This window comes from Lolium rigidum, unplaced genomic scaffold (assembly GCF_022539505.1).
Source record: "Lolium rigidum isolate FL_2022 unplaced genomic scaffold, APGP_CSIRO_Lrig_0.1 contig_15802_1, whole genome shotgun sequence".
Lineage (NCBI taxonomy): Eukaryota > Viridiplantae > Streptophyta > Magnoliopsida > Poales > Poaceae > Lolium > Lolium rigidum.
In genome coordinates, this window is record NW_025899878.1 from 119,163 (window position 1) to 135,403 (window position 16,241).

The 16,241-nt window shown below is 46.1% G+C and overlaps 1 protein-coding gene across 1 annotated transcript; it reads right to left on the reverse strand.

Annotated features, from left to right (window-relative positions):
* Positions 1 to 11,954: 11,954 nt before the first annotated feature.
* On the reverse strand, positions 11,955 to 13,507 carry LOC124680407 (UDP-glycosyltransferase 83A1-like). Its single transcript, XM_047215474.1, has one exon. It carries the CDS (start codon positions 13,452 to 13,454, stop codon positions 12,069 to 12,071), a length of 1,386 nt encoding a protein of 461 aa, XP_047071430.1. The 5' UTR covers positions 13,455 to 13,507; the 3' UTR covers positions 11,955 to 12,068.
* Between the last annotated feature and the right edge of the window lie 2,734 nt (positions 13,508 to 16,241).

Here is a 16,241-nt window from a genome sequence, read left to right on the forward strand (position 1 = left end):
TTCATGATAATTAGTTCATGTTTTAATCTAATTACTAATGAACTCCCACTTAATACAACATCCCTCATAGTTGTTTAGTGGCACATGATCCATATCCACTACACCAAAACTGATCATCACGTGAGATGATGTAGCTTCAACGGTGAACATCAACATGTTGATCATATCATCCATATGACTCGTGTTCAACCTTTCGGTCCTATGTTCCGAGGCCATGTCTGTACATGCTAGGCTCTTCAAGGAAACCCAAGTATTTCCGCGTGTGCAACATGGCTTACACCCGTTGTATGTGAACGTAGAATCTATCACATCCGATCATCACGAGATGCTTCAAAATGACGAACTGTAGCAACGGTGCATACGAGGGGAGAACACTTTATTATCTTGATATTAATGTGAGGGATCATCTTATAATGCTACCGTCGTGATCTAAGCAAGATAAGATGCATAAAGGATTAACATCACATGCAATTCATAATATGTTATATGATATGACCTTTCTTCTTGTGCTTTTGATCTCCATCTCCAAAGCACACAAGCATGATCTCCATCATCGTCGGCGGTGCGTCAAGGTCCATGGCGCCGACTTCATGGTTGTTCACCACATGTAGCAACTATTACAACTACTTTCAAATAATACTACTACATGAAATATAAAGACAACCATAAGGCTCCTTCCGGTTGCCACAGTACAATAATGATCATCTCATACATATTCATCATCACATCATGGCCATATCACATCACTAAACCCTGCAAAAACAAGTTAGACGCCTCTAATTTGGTTTGCATATTTTACGTGGTTTAGGGTTTTTGAGTAAGATCCAATCTACCTACGATCATGAACCACAACGCTGATACTAGTGTTGTCAATTGAAATAGTAAACTGAATCATAACTATGGTGAGAGAGACAGACACCCGCAAAGCCACTTATGCAATACAAGTTGCATGTCGAGCGTGGAGCAAATCTCATGAATGCGGTCATGTAAAGTTAGCCCGGGCCACTTCATCCCACCATACCGCAAGATGCAAGGTACACATAACAAGAGACAACAAAAGCATCAACGCCCACAAAATCATTGTGTTCTAATCGTGCAACCAATATATGCATAGACACGGCTCTGATACCACTGATGGGATTTGTAGCATAGAAAACAAAAAAATTCATACCGCAAGAACGAATAACAAGCCAAGATCTAATCTAGTAGATGGTAGCAACGAGATGTATGTGAGACTAACCCTCGAAGATTCCAAAGCCTACGAGATTAGATCTTGTGGTTGATGTAGTCGATCACTTGCCGCTTTCAAAAGCGCGTGAAGATCTTGACGGTGCCACAATCGGGCAGCACCTCCGCACTTGGTCACACGTACGGTGTTGATGACGACGTCCTTCTCCCTGTTCCAGCAAGCAGCGGATGTAGTAGATCCTCCTCGGATCCCGCCAGCACGACGGCGTGGTGACGGTGGTGGTGGAGATCTCTGGCAGGGCTTCGCCTAAGCACCGCAGGAGAAGAAGGAGGAGGGAGTAGCTAGGGTTTGGGAGAGGGGGTGCTCTTGGGCGCCGGCCTTGGTGCCCCTTGGGTGGTGCGGCCAAGTAGTGTCCAGCCCCCTCCCTCTCCCCCTCATTATATAGGTGGAACCCCCTAGGGTTTGCCCAAAATCCGAATAAGAGTCCAACTCAAAAACTTCCATATTGGTGAAACCTAGGTCAAGTGGGATTGCTCCCTTTCCTTGCTTCATGGCCGGCCAACTAGGTGGAGTCCACCATGGACTCCACCTTCCCACTTGGTGGGTTGGCTAGGGTTGGTGGAGTCCCCTTCCATAGTGATTTATTCCGGATGATTCTAGAAACTTCTACAACCTTCCACAAATTCACCGGACCATTCCCAAACTTGGAAAGTGACTTCCTATATATGAATCTTATTCTCCGGACCATTCCGGAACTCCTCATGTTGTCTTGATCCCATCCGAGACTTCGAACAACATTCGAACTCCATTCCATATTCCATATCTACTTAAAACGACATCAAACCTTAAGTGTGTCACCCTACGGTTCGAGAACTATGCGGAATGATCGAGACTCCTCTCCGATCAATAACTAATAGCGGGACCTGGAGATCTATAATAGCTCCCACATATTCAACGATAACTTCGTGATCGAAAGAACCATTCACATACGATACCGATTCCCTTTGTCACGCGATATTTTACTTATCCGAAGTTTGATTGTCGGTATCTCCATACCTAGTTCAACCTCGTTACCGATAAGTACTCTTTACTTGTACCGTGATTTGATATCCCTTGTTAACCATTCACATGCTTGCAAGCCAATTGGATGTCATTCCACCGAGAGGGCCCATAGTATATCTATCTGTCATCGGGATGGACAAATCCCACTCTTGATCCATATGGCTCAACTCATACTTTCTGAATACTTAATCCCATCTTTATAACCCCTCATTTACGCAGTAGCGTTTGATGCAATCAAAGTACCCTTCCGGCATAAGTGATTTACATGATCTCATGGTCAAAGGACTAGGTTACTATGTATCTGAAAGCTTATAGCAAGTTGAACTTGATGACTTGATCTCGTGCTATGCTTACTATGGGTGTGTGTCCATCACATCATTCGCCTAATGATATGATCTTGTTATTAATAACATCCAATGTTCATGATCAGGAAACCATGATCATCTATTAATCAACAAGCTAGTTAAACGAGAGGCTTACTAGGGACTCTGGTTGTTTACACAACACACATGTATTAATGTTTCCGGTTGATACAATTATAGCATGGAGTGTAAACATTTATCATGAACACTAAGATATAACAATAACTATTTTATTATTGCCTCTCGGGCATATCTCCAACAGATCGACGGAGATCGCCAAGAATCCATCGATGTCTGCGAGGGTCGCGCACGCGCACGAGCCGTCAAGGAACAAGTAGTCAAATCGATGCGGATAAGAAGATGCGTCATCGTGCGCCACATCGATAGCGACCAACGGCGTGCCCTAGAATGGCCGGAGGCGGCCAGAGCACGGCGGCGACCATGGCGGCGACACCGTTGCTACGGGAATCGCCACGGCTAGGGTTAGGGTTGCGCGAGAGAGACGAGTGAGCGAGTGGGGGTGGGCCGACGTGTTCGGTGCCCACCGCACCGTTTTGGGCAGGCCCAGGTGGGAGAGAGGGGCATTTTGGTCTTTTTTATTTTTAAATAATCTGTGAAATCTACCAAATATTAAATAATGAAAAATACCTCTAAAAATCCAAGAAAAATGGGTTTGATGAATTAAAAATTATTCTTAACAAGAATAAAATAAGAAATGGCATTTACATTCAGATTTTGAAATTTTTGAATTTAATAATGAACTTGGAATTTTGAATTTCCAATTTTCCTTGAATTTAAAAAATCAAGGAAAATTTCAAATGAATTCAAATATTTGTTATTCAAATGTTTTCAAAAGGAATTCTATTATTTCAGGTCTTTTCTTTTAAAGATTTAAGATTTTCCAAATTCTTTTTATTTCCAAAAATGAGTAAAACTCTATTATTTCAAATTCTTTATTTGGAATAGATAATTTTCCAAAGAAAAATTTCTATTAATCTTAAATTCTTGTTTTATTAGAAAATGAAACAATCTTAATGGTTTTAAAGAATTCATAAATTACTGCGAAATGTACAAATACTTAACTCAACCCTAAATCTTAAATCCGGGGTAAGAGATTCAACATGGAATAATACACCCATGCATGCATTATTTGGATTTTATAACATTGTCCTTACCGGACAATGATGCTTCTTTACAGAACCCGAGGTCCAGGTTCCATCCAACACATCGAACTGCATTATCTCGCAGTCACCGGGCAAGTTCACCCTTGCTCATGTCATCTTGATTATTTTATATCAATTTACCCGCAAAAGTACTATACTTATCATTCCTGCATTGAAAATAAAATGTTACTTTTCCAATTATGAATATGACTATGTGGTGGGCAATGGAACCACGGTATGTGTTGATATGGTGGAGGTTCAATTGCAAGGGTTCTGTTAATCTAGGACTAATCACCAATGTCGTCTAGTGATTCTAGCACCGTGCAATTCGCGTTAACCATGAGATCTATAATGGCTCTGGGGAAGTCAGCTGTATCTTTTCTCTCTTGCATATCAACAGACTTGATAGGGCCTGGCTGGGTGTTGGGGATAACACTGCAGTAGGTTTGGAAATCCTTTAAAATCCCCATCTGTGTGGATGAGAGGCTCTACCGTCTATGAGGGATTGTCCATAGTACATCGGGGGTAAAGCCGTATGATCGGGAGATGTCTACCGGGGATGTACGGATGGACAAAAGGGTGGGTATGCAAGGTCGCAGAGAAGGTAGTGATTGGCTTGGATCTTACACCTGGTCCCACACCAAGGAAGTGTGGACGAGAAACGCGTCTCGGTTGGTATCAAGGATAAGTTCTCTTATGGGAAAAGTAACGCACCTCTGCAGAGTGTATCAAAGTGTGGCTGTCACTCCCTGTTCCAGGAAGGGAACTACGAACGCAGTAGGAAAGGAACACCGTGAAGTTCTGTTCAACCTGTAAGACTGGCGGGCATAGTGTTTAGAATAAAATCAACGTTTTGAAGAAATGTTTTCGAAACATGCAGTGACCTGAGATTTTCTGATCAATGGTCGTAGCTAGTGCATCAAACACATGTTCTCTTTTGAACTTGCTGAGTACCTCTGTACTCACTTTCTTTCGACACCCTTGCTAGACTGTGACAATGAAGTGGAGGCCACCGACGGAGCACCAGAAGGAGACTATGAACTGGTCTACGAGGAACCTGATCTGTCCGGAGGAGTGAAAGGCGTGGACTATGGGATAGTCTTCAGACCTGACAACAATGAGGCGGAGGAGTAGTGTCTTACCCTAATTATCATAGAGTCGAGCAGCGTAGTAGCTTACCTAAATAAGTTGCTGAGCTCAGTTTAATCTTTATGTTGGTTTGTAATAAGACTTCAGTAGTATTTTAGGGTATTCTCATCGGACCTGTGAGAATACCAACCTGTTAAGACCATGATTGTAATATAATCTCGAGTGTTATGACCTGCAATATTTCTATTGTACCACTCTGAGGGATGTGGTATTTGTGAAGAAGTCCCTTCATGAAGATCATATCAACGACTTGTATACTTCAACATGCAGTGCTATGCTGGGTCACCGCACGCAGTGTCCTCGAGCGCTAGCGCGAGCACCAAAACCAAGCTATCCAAGACGTCACCGCGGCAGGCCATCACAACCGCGTCGTGTTGTCCCAGGGCATCGCCTCGAACCATGGGGCTGCTTCGCACCAAGGAGCTTCGTCGCGTGGTGTGGCTCGTGAACCCCATTGAGTTCCTACAAGTCTATTCCGTTAGCATCCAGGCTGTCGGTGGAGACGGTAAGGTCATGGCCAACTTTTTTTCCCATGGCGATGAAGGACACGAGTCGCACGTGGCTGATGAACCTCCCCGAGGAATCCATCTCCTCGTGGGCCGATCTGGGGGACCAATTTGTTGCCAACTTCAAGGCCATATACGAGCGCCCTCTCACGCTCAACCACCTCCCCGCGCTGCGCGAATGCCCTGGCGAGACTCTTCGGGCGTTCACGCAACGCTTCATCGAGACCCGCAACAAGATCCCCAAGAGTCTCCAGCGCAGATAGCATGTCGGCTTACTGGAACGGCGTCACCGTTGTCTGGATGAGCGAGAAGCTCTCCATCCACGACGAGCTCACCTCCCCCGCTATCCACTTTGAGCTGGCCCGCAAGTGCTGGAAGGCTGAGGAGCGCCACCTATTCATCCACAACGACCCTCACGCGAACCTCCTCGGCTCCCCGCCCTAAATCCCACCAAGAGAAAAAAGGACCCCAAGCACGAGCCAGAAACCGCCTCGTGGCGGAGCCTACAAGTAGATCATCATGAATGTTGGGCTTTTCAACTATGGTGATGACACACAATAAATCTAGATAACAGGGATACCTTTCAACCCAGATACCTCCTCGTCTGCCTTTATTGTTGTTATAATAAAGGTCACCATGACTTATTATGATATTTTATGTCATACATTTTTTGCAGGGATGACATCAATGATGATCTATTTCATAGGTACTTTATCTTTTATCATGTCTCTTGTTTCTGTTCTAAAAACAATTTTAGTTCACGCCGAAGCATGTTCTTTCATATTCAATATACAATTATATCATGCTAGATATTATTATTATTACAATTATTATTATGATCACACATATCATGTGAATATATTTGTTGTTATACATCTTAGCTTATTCAGTAAACTACTTGTGTTCTCGTTGTTTATATCTTTTGGGGTAGATGCTTAACTATCTCTACTATGGTCTTGTTCTGTTTTGCTTGCAACGGTGGCGCTAACTGCCAAGTGAAGCGGCACAATATGAGGATCCTTGTTTTGTAATGTTAATTATCCATAAAATCTCTCAGCTTGATGAGCTCCATACTTCTACAAAAGTAATATATTTTGACCTTTCGATGCGATGTATATGCGCGATAAAATACATGTATTCCCATATTTACACTTCTGCCATCCTGAGTGTACTAATACATGTATTCCCCATATTTATACATATACCAGCCTGGAGTGTACTACTACAGAACACACATCAAGTCTGTTTTTTAATCCTGAGAAAAAGCAACGGCCGACAATATTAAACTCATATGTCACTAATACATCACGACTCGATGGGTTGGAAGGTTATGTCACTGCCTCACTGGTAGTTTTTTTTTGAGAGTAAAGCACAATATATTAAGCAAGCAAGGCGCCTCATTAAAAACCTTCCAGACCCTTTAGATACCCTGGTAAGGAAAAGAGTGCGTCAAAAACTTGCTGCTTTAGTCAGGCAGAGCCAAATTATAATCCTTCTTAATACCCTCCAACACACATGTCGGGGCAGAACCAAGGAGGCAACCCGAAGTACCACTCTTGCCTAATTGTGCTAAACTATGAGCTACTGAATTACACACCCGATCCACTTTAGCAATTCTAATACCAGAGAACACTTTCAGCAGCTCCCTACTTTCACTATAGATGCACCAACTATTGGATTTGTCCATATCATTGTATGTAAGAACTTGAACAGCCCGCAAGCAATCCGATTCAAGGACAGATGATCGACCATTAAGAGCAATCAAATGTTTTAAACACTCCAAGCATGCTAGCACTTCAGCATCTTCTGCCCCTGCACACCCAGATATAAACCTCCAATCCGTGAGGAATGGTTTACCTTGATGATCACGAACCACAACGCCAATTCCACCTCTTATGGTTGTTGAATCCCAGGCTGCGTCTACATTCGCCTTCAGCTCACCTTCTGTCGGGACAAGCCATCCCGAGACAGTGTGTGTGCCATCAGTGTTTGCTAGGCGCTCCAGTTCCGCTGGAGTTTTGCCTTTCAACTCCCAACCAGTTCCGATTGCAGCCGCATAGGATGTAAGGTAGCTACACAGGTACGGAACCGAGGCAGAAACCCTCGCCTTCCCATCCCCATGGACGATGTTGTTTCGATGGTGCCAAACTCTCCATAGCATGAAGATGATTTTCGTTCTCATTTGTTCTGAAACATTGGACAAGAGAAGGAAGAACCACTCATCTCCATTGAATCTAAAGGCCTCTTCAGTTGGTAGATCCTAGTGGCTTCAGAGCTCATGTTGCAAGGCTTTTGCCAACGTGCATCTGATGAGAGCATGATGTGAATCTTCTCCTTCAGCCCCGGAGATGGCACAAGTCGGATCGACCGAGTTTATGCGGCGATGTAAGGCGGACCGAACAGCCAGGGTCGATGAGGCCACCTTCCACACGAAAAAACGGATTTTCCGAGGGACCTTGGCCTTCCAGATTAACTCCCAGATTTTCCTGTCTCCATTTGGTTCCGAACTAGACTGCCCCCCGCTGAGACTCGATAGACGCGGTTGGAGACCAAGACGGTAAGCTTACCGAACTGAAAACATAGTTACTTTCCGGGAACCAGGCCACGAAATCATCATATTGTCTCTGATACGTCTCAAACGTATCTATAATTTCTGATGTTCCATGCTAGTTTTATGACAATACCTACATGTTTTGTTCACACTTTATATCGTTTTGATGCATTTTCCGGAACTAACCTATTGACGAGATGCCGAAGTGCCAGTTGTTGTTTTCTGCTGTTTTGGTTTCAAAAATCCTAGAAAGGAAATATTCTCGGAATCGGACGAAATCAACGCCCAATATCTTATAATTCCACGAAGCTTCCAGAACACCGGAGAGGGGCCAGAGGAGAGGCCCAGGGCCACCACACATGGTGGCGGCGCGGCCCAAGGGGGGGCGCCCCCCTGTTGTCTGGCTGCCCCAGACCCCCTCCGACTCCGACTCTTCGCCTATTTAAGCCGTCCTGACCTAAATCTTCGACACGGATTCACGAAACACCAGAAAACCTTCCAGAGCCGCCGCCATCGCGAAACTCCAATTCGGGGGACAGAAGTCTCTGTTCCGGCACCCTGCCGGGACGGGGAATTGCCCCCGGAGTCATCTCCATCGACACCACCGCCATCTTCATCGCCATCGCTGTCTCCTATGATGAGGAGGGAGTATTAGGTGTGTTGGGGACACAAGAGACTTCTTGTATCGTAATTGCAGGGTTGCTTGAGAGGGATATCTTTGACCTCTTCCTCCCTGAGTTCGATAAACCTTGGGTGATTCACTTAAGGGAAACTTGCTGTTCTTCTACAAACTTCTGCTCTTGGAGGCCCAACACTGTCTACAGGAATAGAAGCGTGCGTAGACATCAGTCTCCTCGGAATCTGGATTGCCAGGATCGCTTCCACATCCATAGGTATACAACACTCTCGAACCCTCTCTTCATCCCATGTCCTAGTATCAGGGTTTATGAGTTCTGAAACCCATCGGCGCCTCGAGTTCCCTCTCCTAGCCATAAATTTTAGAGCATCTGAACGGGGTATCCAGTTATCACGAAAAATCCGCACACTCGAACCAGAGCCAATCCTCCAAATAGCCCCTTTCTTTAGCAGCTCCAAGCCGTGCATTACCCCTTCCCATGCCGGCAACACGTTCTGAATAAACGATGTGTCAAGAAGATGCGCTGATGGGAAGTATCTTGCTTTCAATAATCGTGCACATAATCTGTCAGGGAATTGGATTAATCGTCATGCTTGACGGGCCAAGAGAGCTTGGTTAAAAATCCTGAGATCCCTAAAACCGATACCACCCTGTGATTTTGGTCGGGTCAATTTTTCCCAGGACATCCAGTGCATGCGTTTCCTGTTTTCTTCATCTCCCCCCCAAAACTCTCGAATAATGTGTGATAGATCTTCAGTTAGACTGATTGGAAATTTGAAGACCCCCATAGCAAATGTCGCCAAGGATTGCAGAACAGCCTTGAGTGTTTCTTTTGCAGCACTCGACAAATATTTCTCTGTCCAGTCACCGACCCTATTTTGGAAGCTTTCCTTCAACATTTTAAATTTTCCCTTCTTCATTTTACCCTCAGGAACGGGTAATCCAAGATATTTCTCCTCAAAACTTGAGGTCTCATAGTTGAGAAGCTCTTTGATCGCATGTTGCGTCTCCGGGGTGCATTGATTGCCGTACATTATTGAACACTTGTCCAGACTAACAAGTTGTCCCGTACTCTTTTCATACTTGTCGAGAATTGACTTGATCACCGTTGCTTGCTGGACAGAGGCATCAACGAATAATAGACTGTCATCCGCGAAGAATAAATGAGAGATGTTAGGGGCACGTCTACATATTTGAAGCTCATGGAGTGCTCCATTTTCAATCTGTTTTCTGATCAAGCAAGATAAACCGTCAGCCACAAACAAGAATAAATATGGCGAAAGTGGATCACCTTGGCGAAGGCCGCGAGAAGGAGAGAAAGAGTCCAACATATGTCCGTTAAAGCGAATTGAGTACCGTACGGAGGTCACGCATGCCATCACCCACCGTATCCATTTGCTTTGAAAGCACAATTTCGCTAAAAATCCTTCCAAGAAACTCCAATCTACATGGTCATAAGCTTTGGCCATATCCAGCTTATATGCACAAAATTTGGATCTAGCAGCACCCCCAGCCTGAATAGAATGGATGCACTCGAAACCCCATCAAAGCATTGTCAGTAATAAGTCTACCGGGAATGAAAGCACTTTGAGTCGGTGCAATGATCTCATCTAAAATAAGGCGCAGCCGATTTGCAATGCACTTCGACACCACTTTATAGGTTACGTTGCATAAACTAATTGGCATGAAATCCTTCAATTCTTACGGTTCATTCTTTTTTGGGATCATATATGACAATAGAAATGTCATTAACTTCAGATGGCATAACTCCAGTTTCAAAAAACAACTGCACGGCTGCGACAACCTCCTCTTTGAGTAAGCCCCAGTTCCGTTGTAGAAACCTAGCAGGAAAACCGTCAGGTCCCGAAGCCTTAAGGGGTCCAATCTGAAACAGCGTATCACTAATTTTCTTCTCTGTATAGGTCGCACATAGCCTCACTGGTAGTTTACTTTTGATTAAATATAAAAATTATTGTCCATCAGCGCTCATCTAGATTTGACGATAAAAAGATACAAGTGTGTCGTTGAACATGGACTAGTGACAAGTAGGCAACTGAAAACCTGTCAAATTTACTTACTACCGACGCTCCTATGCAAAAAAAAAAAAAAAAAAAAAAAAAAAAAAAAAAACTAGTCAGATGTTCAGTACTGCTGAGCCTAACTCGCTGGCTGAAGGCATTCTGTTGACGTTGTGATTTCTTAATAATCGTTACCGCAGGACACACCACAGACGGGCACGGCAACGTCAGCGCTAAGCCATACCAGTAGCCGCTGACGTCGGACTCTACCGTCGGCAGCGCGGAAAACACGCCGTCAGTGGTAAGCTTTTTTCCTGTAGTGTGGGAGGAGAATATGCACCCAATATCAAATGTCAATTTCCGCAACTTTATAAAAATCTCTATTAAATAATTTTTCATATTCTATGTGCTTGATACTCCCTACCAATTTTTCAATACAAGGTCACTTCCAAAACTATTTTTTTATTTATAGAAGACCACTATCTTTTCTCGAGAAGAATTAGTTAGATTTCTCTCTCGTGCAATGATGCTAGTTAATGTGAATATTACATGTAACAATAGCGACACCACACAAGACAACTTTAATTAGCCTGAAATACAGGAAGCTTCCCAAATAATTAGTCGTGCTATTTATTTGTTAATGTCATTTTCTTGGTATCTGGAAAATAAGATAGTGACCTTGTGCTCCCTGAATTCCAAATTAATTGCCTCAGATTTATCTAGATTCGCATGTACTTCCTCTTTGTTTATATAAGGCTACAAACTCAGATACCAACAAAACACAACCAACCAATAAATAAATATCACAATTATTTATGTGAAAATGACATCGTATTTTAGGCTAATTAAACATATTGTACGTGGTGCTTCTTTTCTTTATGGGTGCATGCAGATTTTATATTAATAAACACCATCCTATGAGGTAGAAATATAATTAATCTTACTCAACTAGTGTTAGCGGTCTTACATATTGGCAAAATGTATTTTTTAATAGCAGCCTTACATATAAAATGGAAGGAATATCTACACACTAAAACACGTGTAGATACACGCAAATCTAGATATGTTTGGGAAAGTATACAAGAATGGAGGTGGCATCATCGATGTTGAAACTTATTTATATGCTTGGTCTAATTTATGAAGTTTGAACTTCACTAAATTTAAAATGTAGGAGCTATGTGAGCCAGCAAATAGTGCTAGGATAGTAGGATAAATTTGAGAAAGAACAAAGTTCATTTTCCATCAAACTTTTCATTTGGCTCATATTTCTCTCTTGAATTTTACTTGACTCACTCTGATGGCAGTACTGGTCTAAAATTATGATGTAAAATTTAGTACGTTTGGGTTGTTTTATAGTTCCTCTAAACTCATGAAATAGATTCGGATCTTCCAAAACAAAAACGAAATACATGAGCTAGCTAGCTCGCTGATTCATCCTCGAATGAGGTCCACGAACTGTGTGAGATTCCGGCGCGATGACCCACCGTCGCTGACAGCCCGCTGAGCAACGTCCCTCAACGCGAGCGCCCTCACCTTGATTTCCTTGTCGCCGAGCAGCTCCTCTATCCTGCCCCGTATCACCTCCCTCTTTACGGTCTGTGCCTCCTCCCCGGCAATGCCCGGCGGTGGCGCCATCTGCAGCCCAGTCCGCCACACTTCGCAGATGTAGCTCCGGTTCAGGAACTGGTCCGTGAAATATGGCCAACACAGGAACGGCAAGCCGTTGATCAGCCCTTCCAATGTCGAGTTCCACCCGCAGTGCGACAGGAAGCACGCCGTCGACGCGTGCGCCAGCACCAGCTGCTGCGGGCACCAGCTCACGACGCGACCGCGCGGCCCGGCGCGGTGGCGGAGGTCTTCCAGCCACTGCTCACTCGCGGAATCCGGCCTGACCACCCACAGGAACGGCCGCGAGGTCAGCGCGAGCCCCTCGGCGAGCTCGATAAGCTGCGGCCTGTCGAAGATGGCGAAGCTGCCGAAAGCGACGTACACGACAGAGCCGGCCGGCTGTGCGTCGAGCCACGCCGCGCAGGTGTCGTCCTCGGCCCAGAAGCTGCCGGCCGGCTTGTACTCGGCGGAGACCAGCGGGCCGAGCGGCATGACCTCGGGGAAGAGCGCGAAGGCCCCAGGCTCGAGCTCTTGGACAGTGTTTACCAGGACGGCTTCAGCGTTGTGGGTGGCCGCGTTGTTCCGGAGGATCAGATCCAAGATGACCGGCTGGCCCTTGGGGTCGCCGGCGCGGTTCCACGATAGCTCGGTCGTATCGAGGGGCGGCATCGCCGGAGCCAGCCGAAACGTGCCGCGCCGCTTCGGCAGTCCTTTATCGTCAACGACGCCGTCCATGATCAGTTTGGGGATGCTCATCCTCATCGCGAACATCGCCGCCGACGAGGGGTTGAAGGCGGCGGTCCGGAGGCCGAGTTTCCGAGCCACGAAAAAGGCCCACGCCATACTCGCGTCGGCGATCAGCCAGGTTAGCTTTTCGCTTCCCGCTGACACACTGCAGTCGGACACCCTTCCGATGAGCTTCTCCAGCTCGCCCGGCATGACCTGGGAGAACGCCTCCGCGAGCCGCGCGAGGTTCTTCCGGTCCTCGCCGTCGCCTAGGCCGTCCGGTATGGACACCATGTCGACCCCTCCAAGGCTGCTGCTGCCATCTTTGGAAACCAGAGCACCAAGGATGAGACCGTGGTTGAGCTCGGTATTGGCGAAGGTGACCTTGACTCCGTGTTCAACTAGGCGGTGGGAGAGCTCCATGAGAGGGATGACATGGCCCTGAGCGGGGAAGGGCAGGACCAACACATGGGGAGCGACCATGGCGATCAACTGAAGAAATTAGGGAGACACTGATTAATTGGTAGCGGTTGTGAGCTTCTTTGGTACCACACTCATAGTTTTAAATAGGGGGCTGAGCCAATTAGTGGCAGCACATAAAAAAGCTATAGCGTCGCTGTAGCACGTTAGTTAATTGAAACTCAATTCGGACAAAAAAAATCCTATATGTAAGTCTCTCCTGTATGTGCGTTCGTCAAGTTTCACGAAAAAACGATAATTTTTATGATATATGTAAAACACATGAAATTTATCTTGTGAAAAGTCTTATTTATAGCACCAGATTTTGTTTTTTACACATGCCACACAACAGGTCGATTTTTCATAAAACGACTTTGTGAGAGTGTAGCACGTGAAAATGTACGTGCAAACTTTTTTTAACATTCTAAAATATATCGAAAATATATTTAAAAATAAAGGGAACACATGATCCCATGTGCTAAAACATCACTCTCACTTTTCGATATTTTAGCACGCTAATATGCTTCGAGGCATGATGCGGAAAAAGCTATAGCATGCTATTTAAAATTTTGCCACACTTCTATGATGTCAATTTGGCAGCAGGGCATACCATGTCACTCTGCTCTTGTTTACTCAGACCCACTTTGTCTTTTAAGTACTAAGATTCCTAAGCACAAACTCAGCATCTTCAGCAATTTATGGACTCTAGTACTGAGAATTACGGTGCAGCACCCAGGTCTGCACCCCACACGTGCCCAAGCTTTCTGCTATCAGTACACATAGACAGTATCTCACTGTAAGAGCATTCCCAGCCGTTTGGGCTTCCCGGGACGAAATCCGACGCTATTAAACACCGGATTGAACGAAATTTTGGCCCGGGGAGCGCCGAAGTTCCAACCGTCTCCTCGGTAGGCACACCCGGGGTTCGCCGGTTTTTAGAGATGACAAATTTCATGCATAATTCGGTGAATTTGACCACTTTTGCCAACATTTGGCTTATTTTTACAAATAAACGTTACAGTTTAACAAAACAAAACAAGTTTTCAAACAAATCAAATGGAACTAGTTGGTGCTGCCTCGAAGCGTCCATAAGTGCTCCACCAGATCATCCTGCAGCTGTTGATGCATTGTGGAGTCTCGAATCTCCTGACGCATAGCGATGAACGCAGCCCATGATGCCGACACCTGGTGGTCAGGTTGTGCAAGAGGACCCTCTCTGTCATATGGTGCAGCTTGTTCGCTCAGAGGGACCGGATGCTTCTGCTCATCCTCGATAAACAACAGTTCATCACCTCCCACAGCTGATCTTTCGACCAAGTCAAAGCGGGGAACCGGACTACAGCAAATCTCTGCTGGAGGACACCAAATGCACGCTCGACATCCTTCCGGCAAGCTTCTTGTTCCTTGGCAAACTGTTGCACCTTCGGAAGGCCGGGGTTTGAGATAGTCTTCACAAATGTTGCCCACTTTGGATAGATACCGTCTGCAAGATAGTATCCCTTGTTGTACTGCCGTCCATTGATCACAAAGTTAACCGGGGGAGCATGACCCTCAACAAGCTTGGAGAAGACCGGCGAGCACTGCAAAACGTTGATGTCATTGTTGGATCCCGACATGCCAAATAAGGAGAGCCAAATCCAGAGATCATGGGTAGCCACTACCTCAAGTATCACAGTGCAGCCTTTTTTGTGACCTTTGTACATTCCCTGCCAGGCAAACAGACAGTTCTTCCATTTCCAATGCATGCAGTGAATGCTTCCAAGCATCCCTGGAAATCCTCGAGCTTCATTGACAGCGAGGATCTTAGCAGTGTCTTCGGCAGTCGATGATCTCAAGTAGAAGTCCCCGAACACTGCTATCACCGCCCTGCAGAACCGGTAGAAACAATTAAGGGCGGTGGATTCCACCATCCGAAAATAGTCATCTGTAGAATCACCAGGAGCTCCATATGCCAGCATCCGCATAGCCACCGTGCACTTTTGGAGGGCGGAAAACCCTGCCATGCCGGTGCAATCAAACTTGCATCTGAAATAGGAGTCGTCGTCTCGAAGAGCATACACAATTTTCAGGAAGATCTTTCGGCTCATCCTGAAACGACGCCTGAAAACAGCCTCACTGTGCAATGGATCGTCGGCGAAGTAGTCGGCGTAGAGCATGCAGTACCCCTCCATTCGCTGCCTCGGCTTGCACTTCCGGCGACCCGGTGCCGACCCACCACGACGACCAATGACAGACTCAGCGTACAAGCCGGACAGGCAAGCGAGGATGAGCAGGTGCTCCTCGTCTTGGGCGGCGGCAGCCGTTTCTTCTTCAAGAAGCTCGGCGAACATCTGCTCCTCCTCCTCGTCGGAGTCCATGTCCGGCCAGGAAGTTGGACGAACACCTGCTTGGCGTGTCGACGAGGAGCGACGCGAGCGAGCTGCCCGGCGGCAGAAAATAGGCAGAGGGTACAACGAGCGGCGGAATATAGGCTGCTGGGTGGACGAATGGCGGAGTTGGGGCAACCCGCCGACGGATTGCCGAGGGATGGTGCCGGCGGCGAGACAGCAAAGGGAGGGGAGGAGGGATTTGCATCGACAAAGTGGTGGGGTTCGTCTGTTCTCTCGCCGACAGAGCGGGCCCGTCCCCGCTTTTCTCTCGTCCGGAGTCCCTGAGTACTCCTCGGGGGGCCTGGGATGGCCTGGGCTCTCCGAACGGATGAAAGGTCTAATCCGGACGAAATCGAGGAGCTGGGGGCGCGACAGGGTCATTTTCGTCTATCCGGATGACAAAAAGGCGTCCTAGGGGCCTCGCTGGAGATGCTCTAAGTCA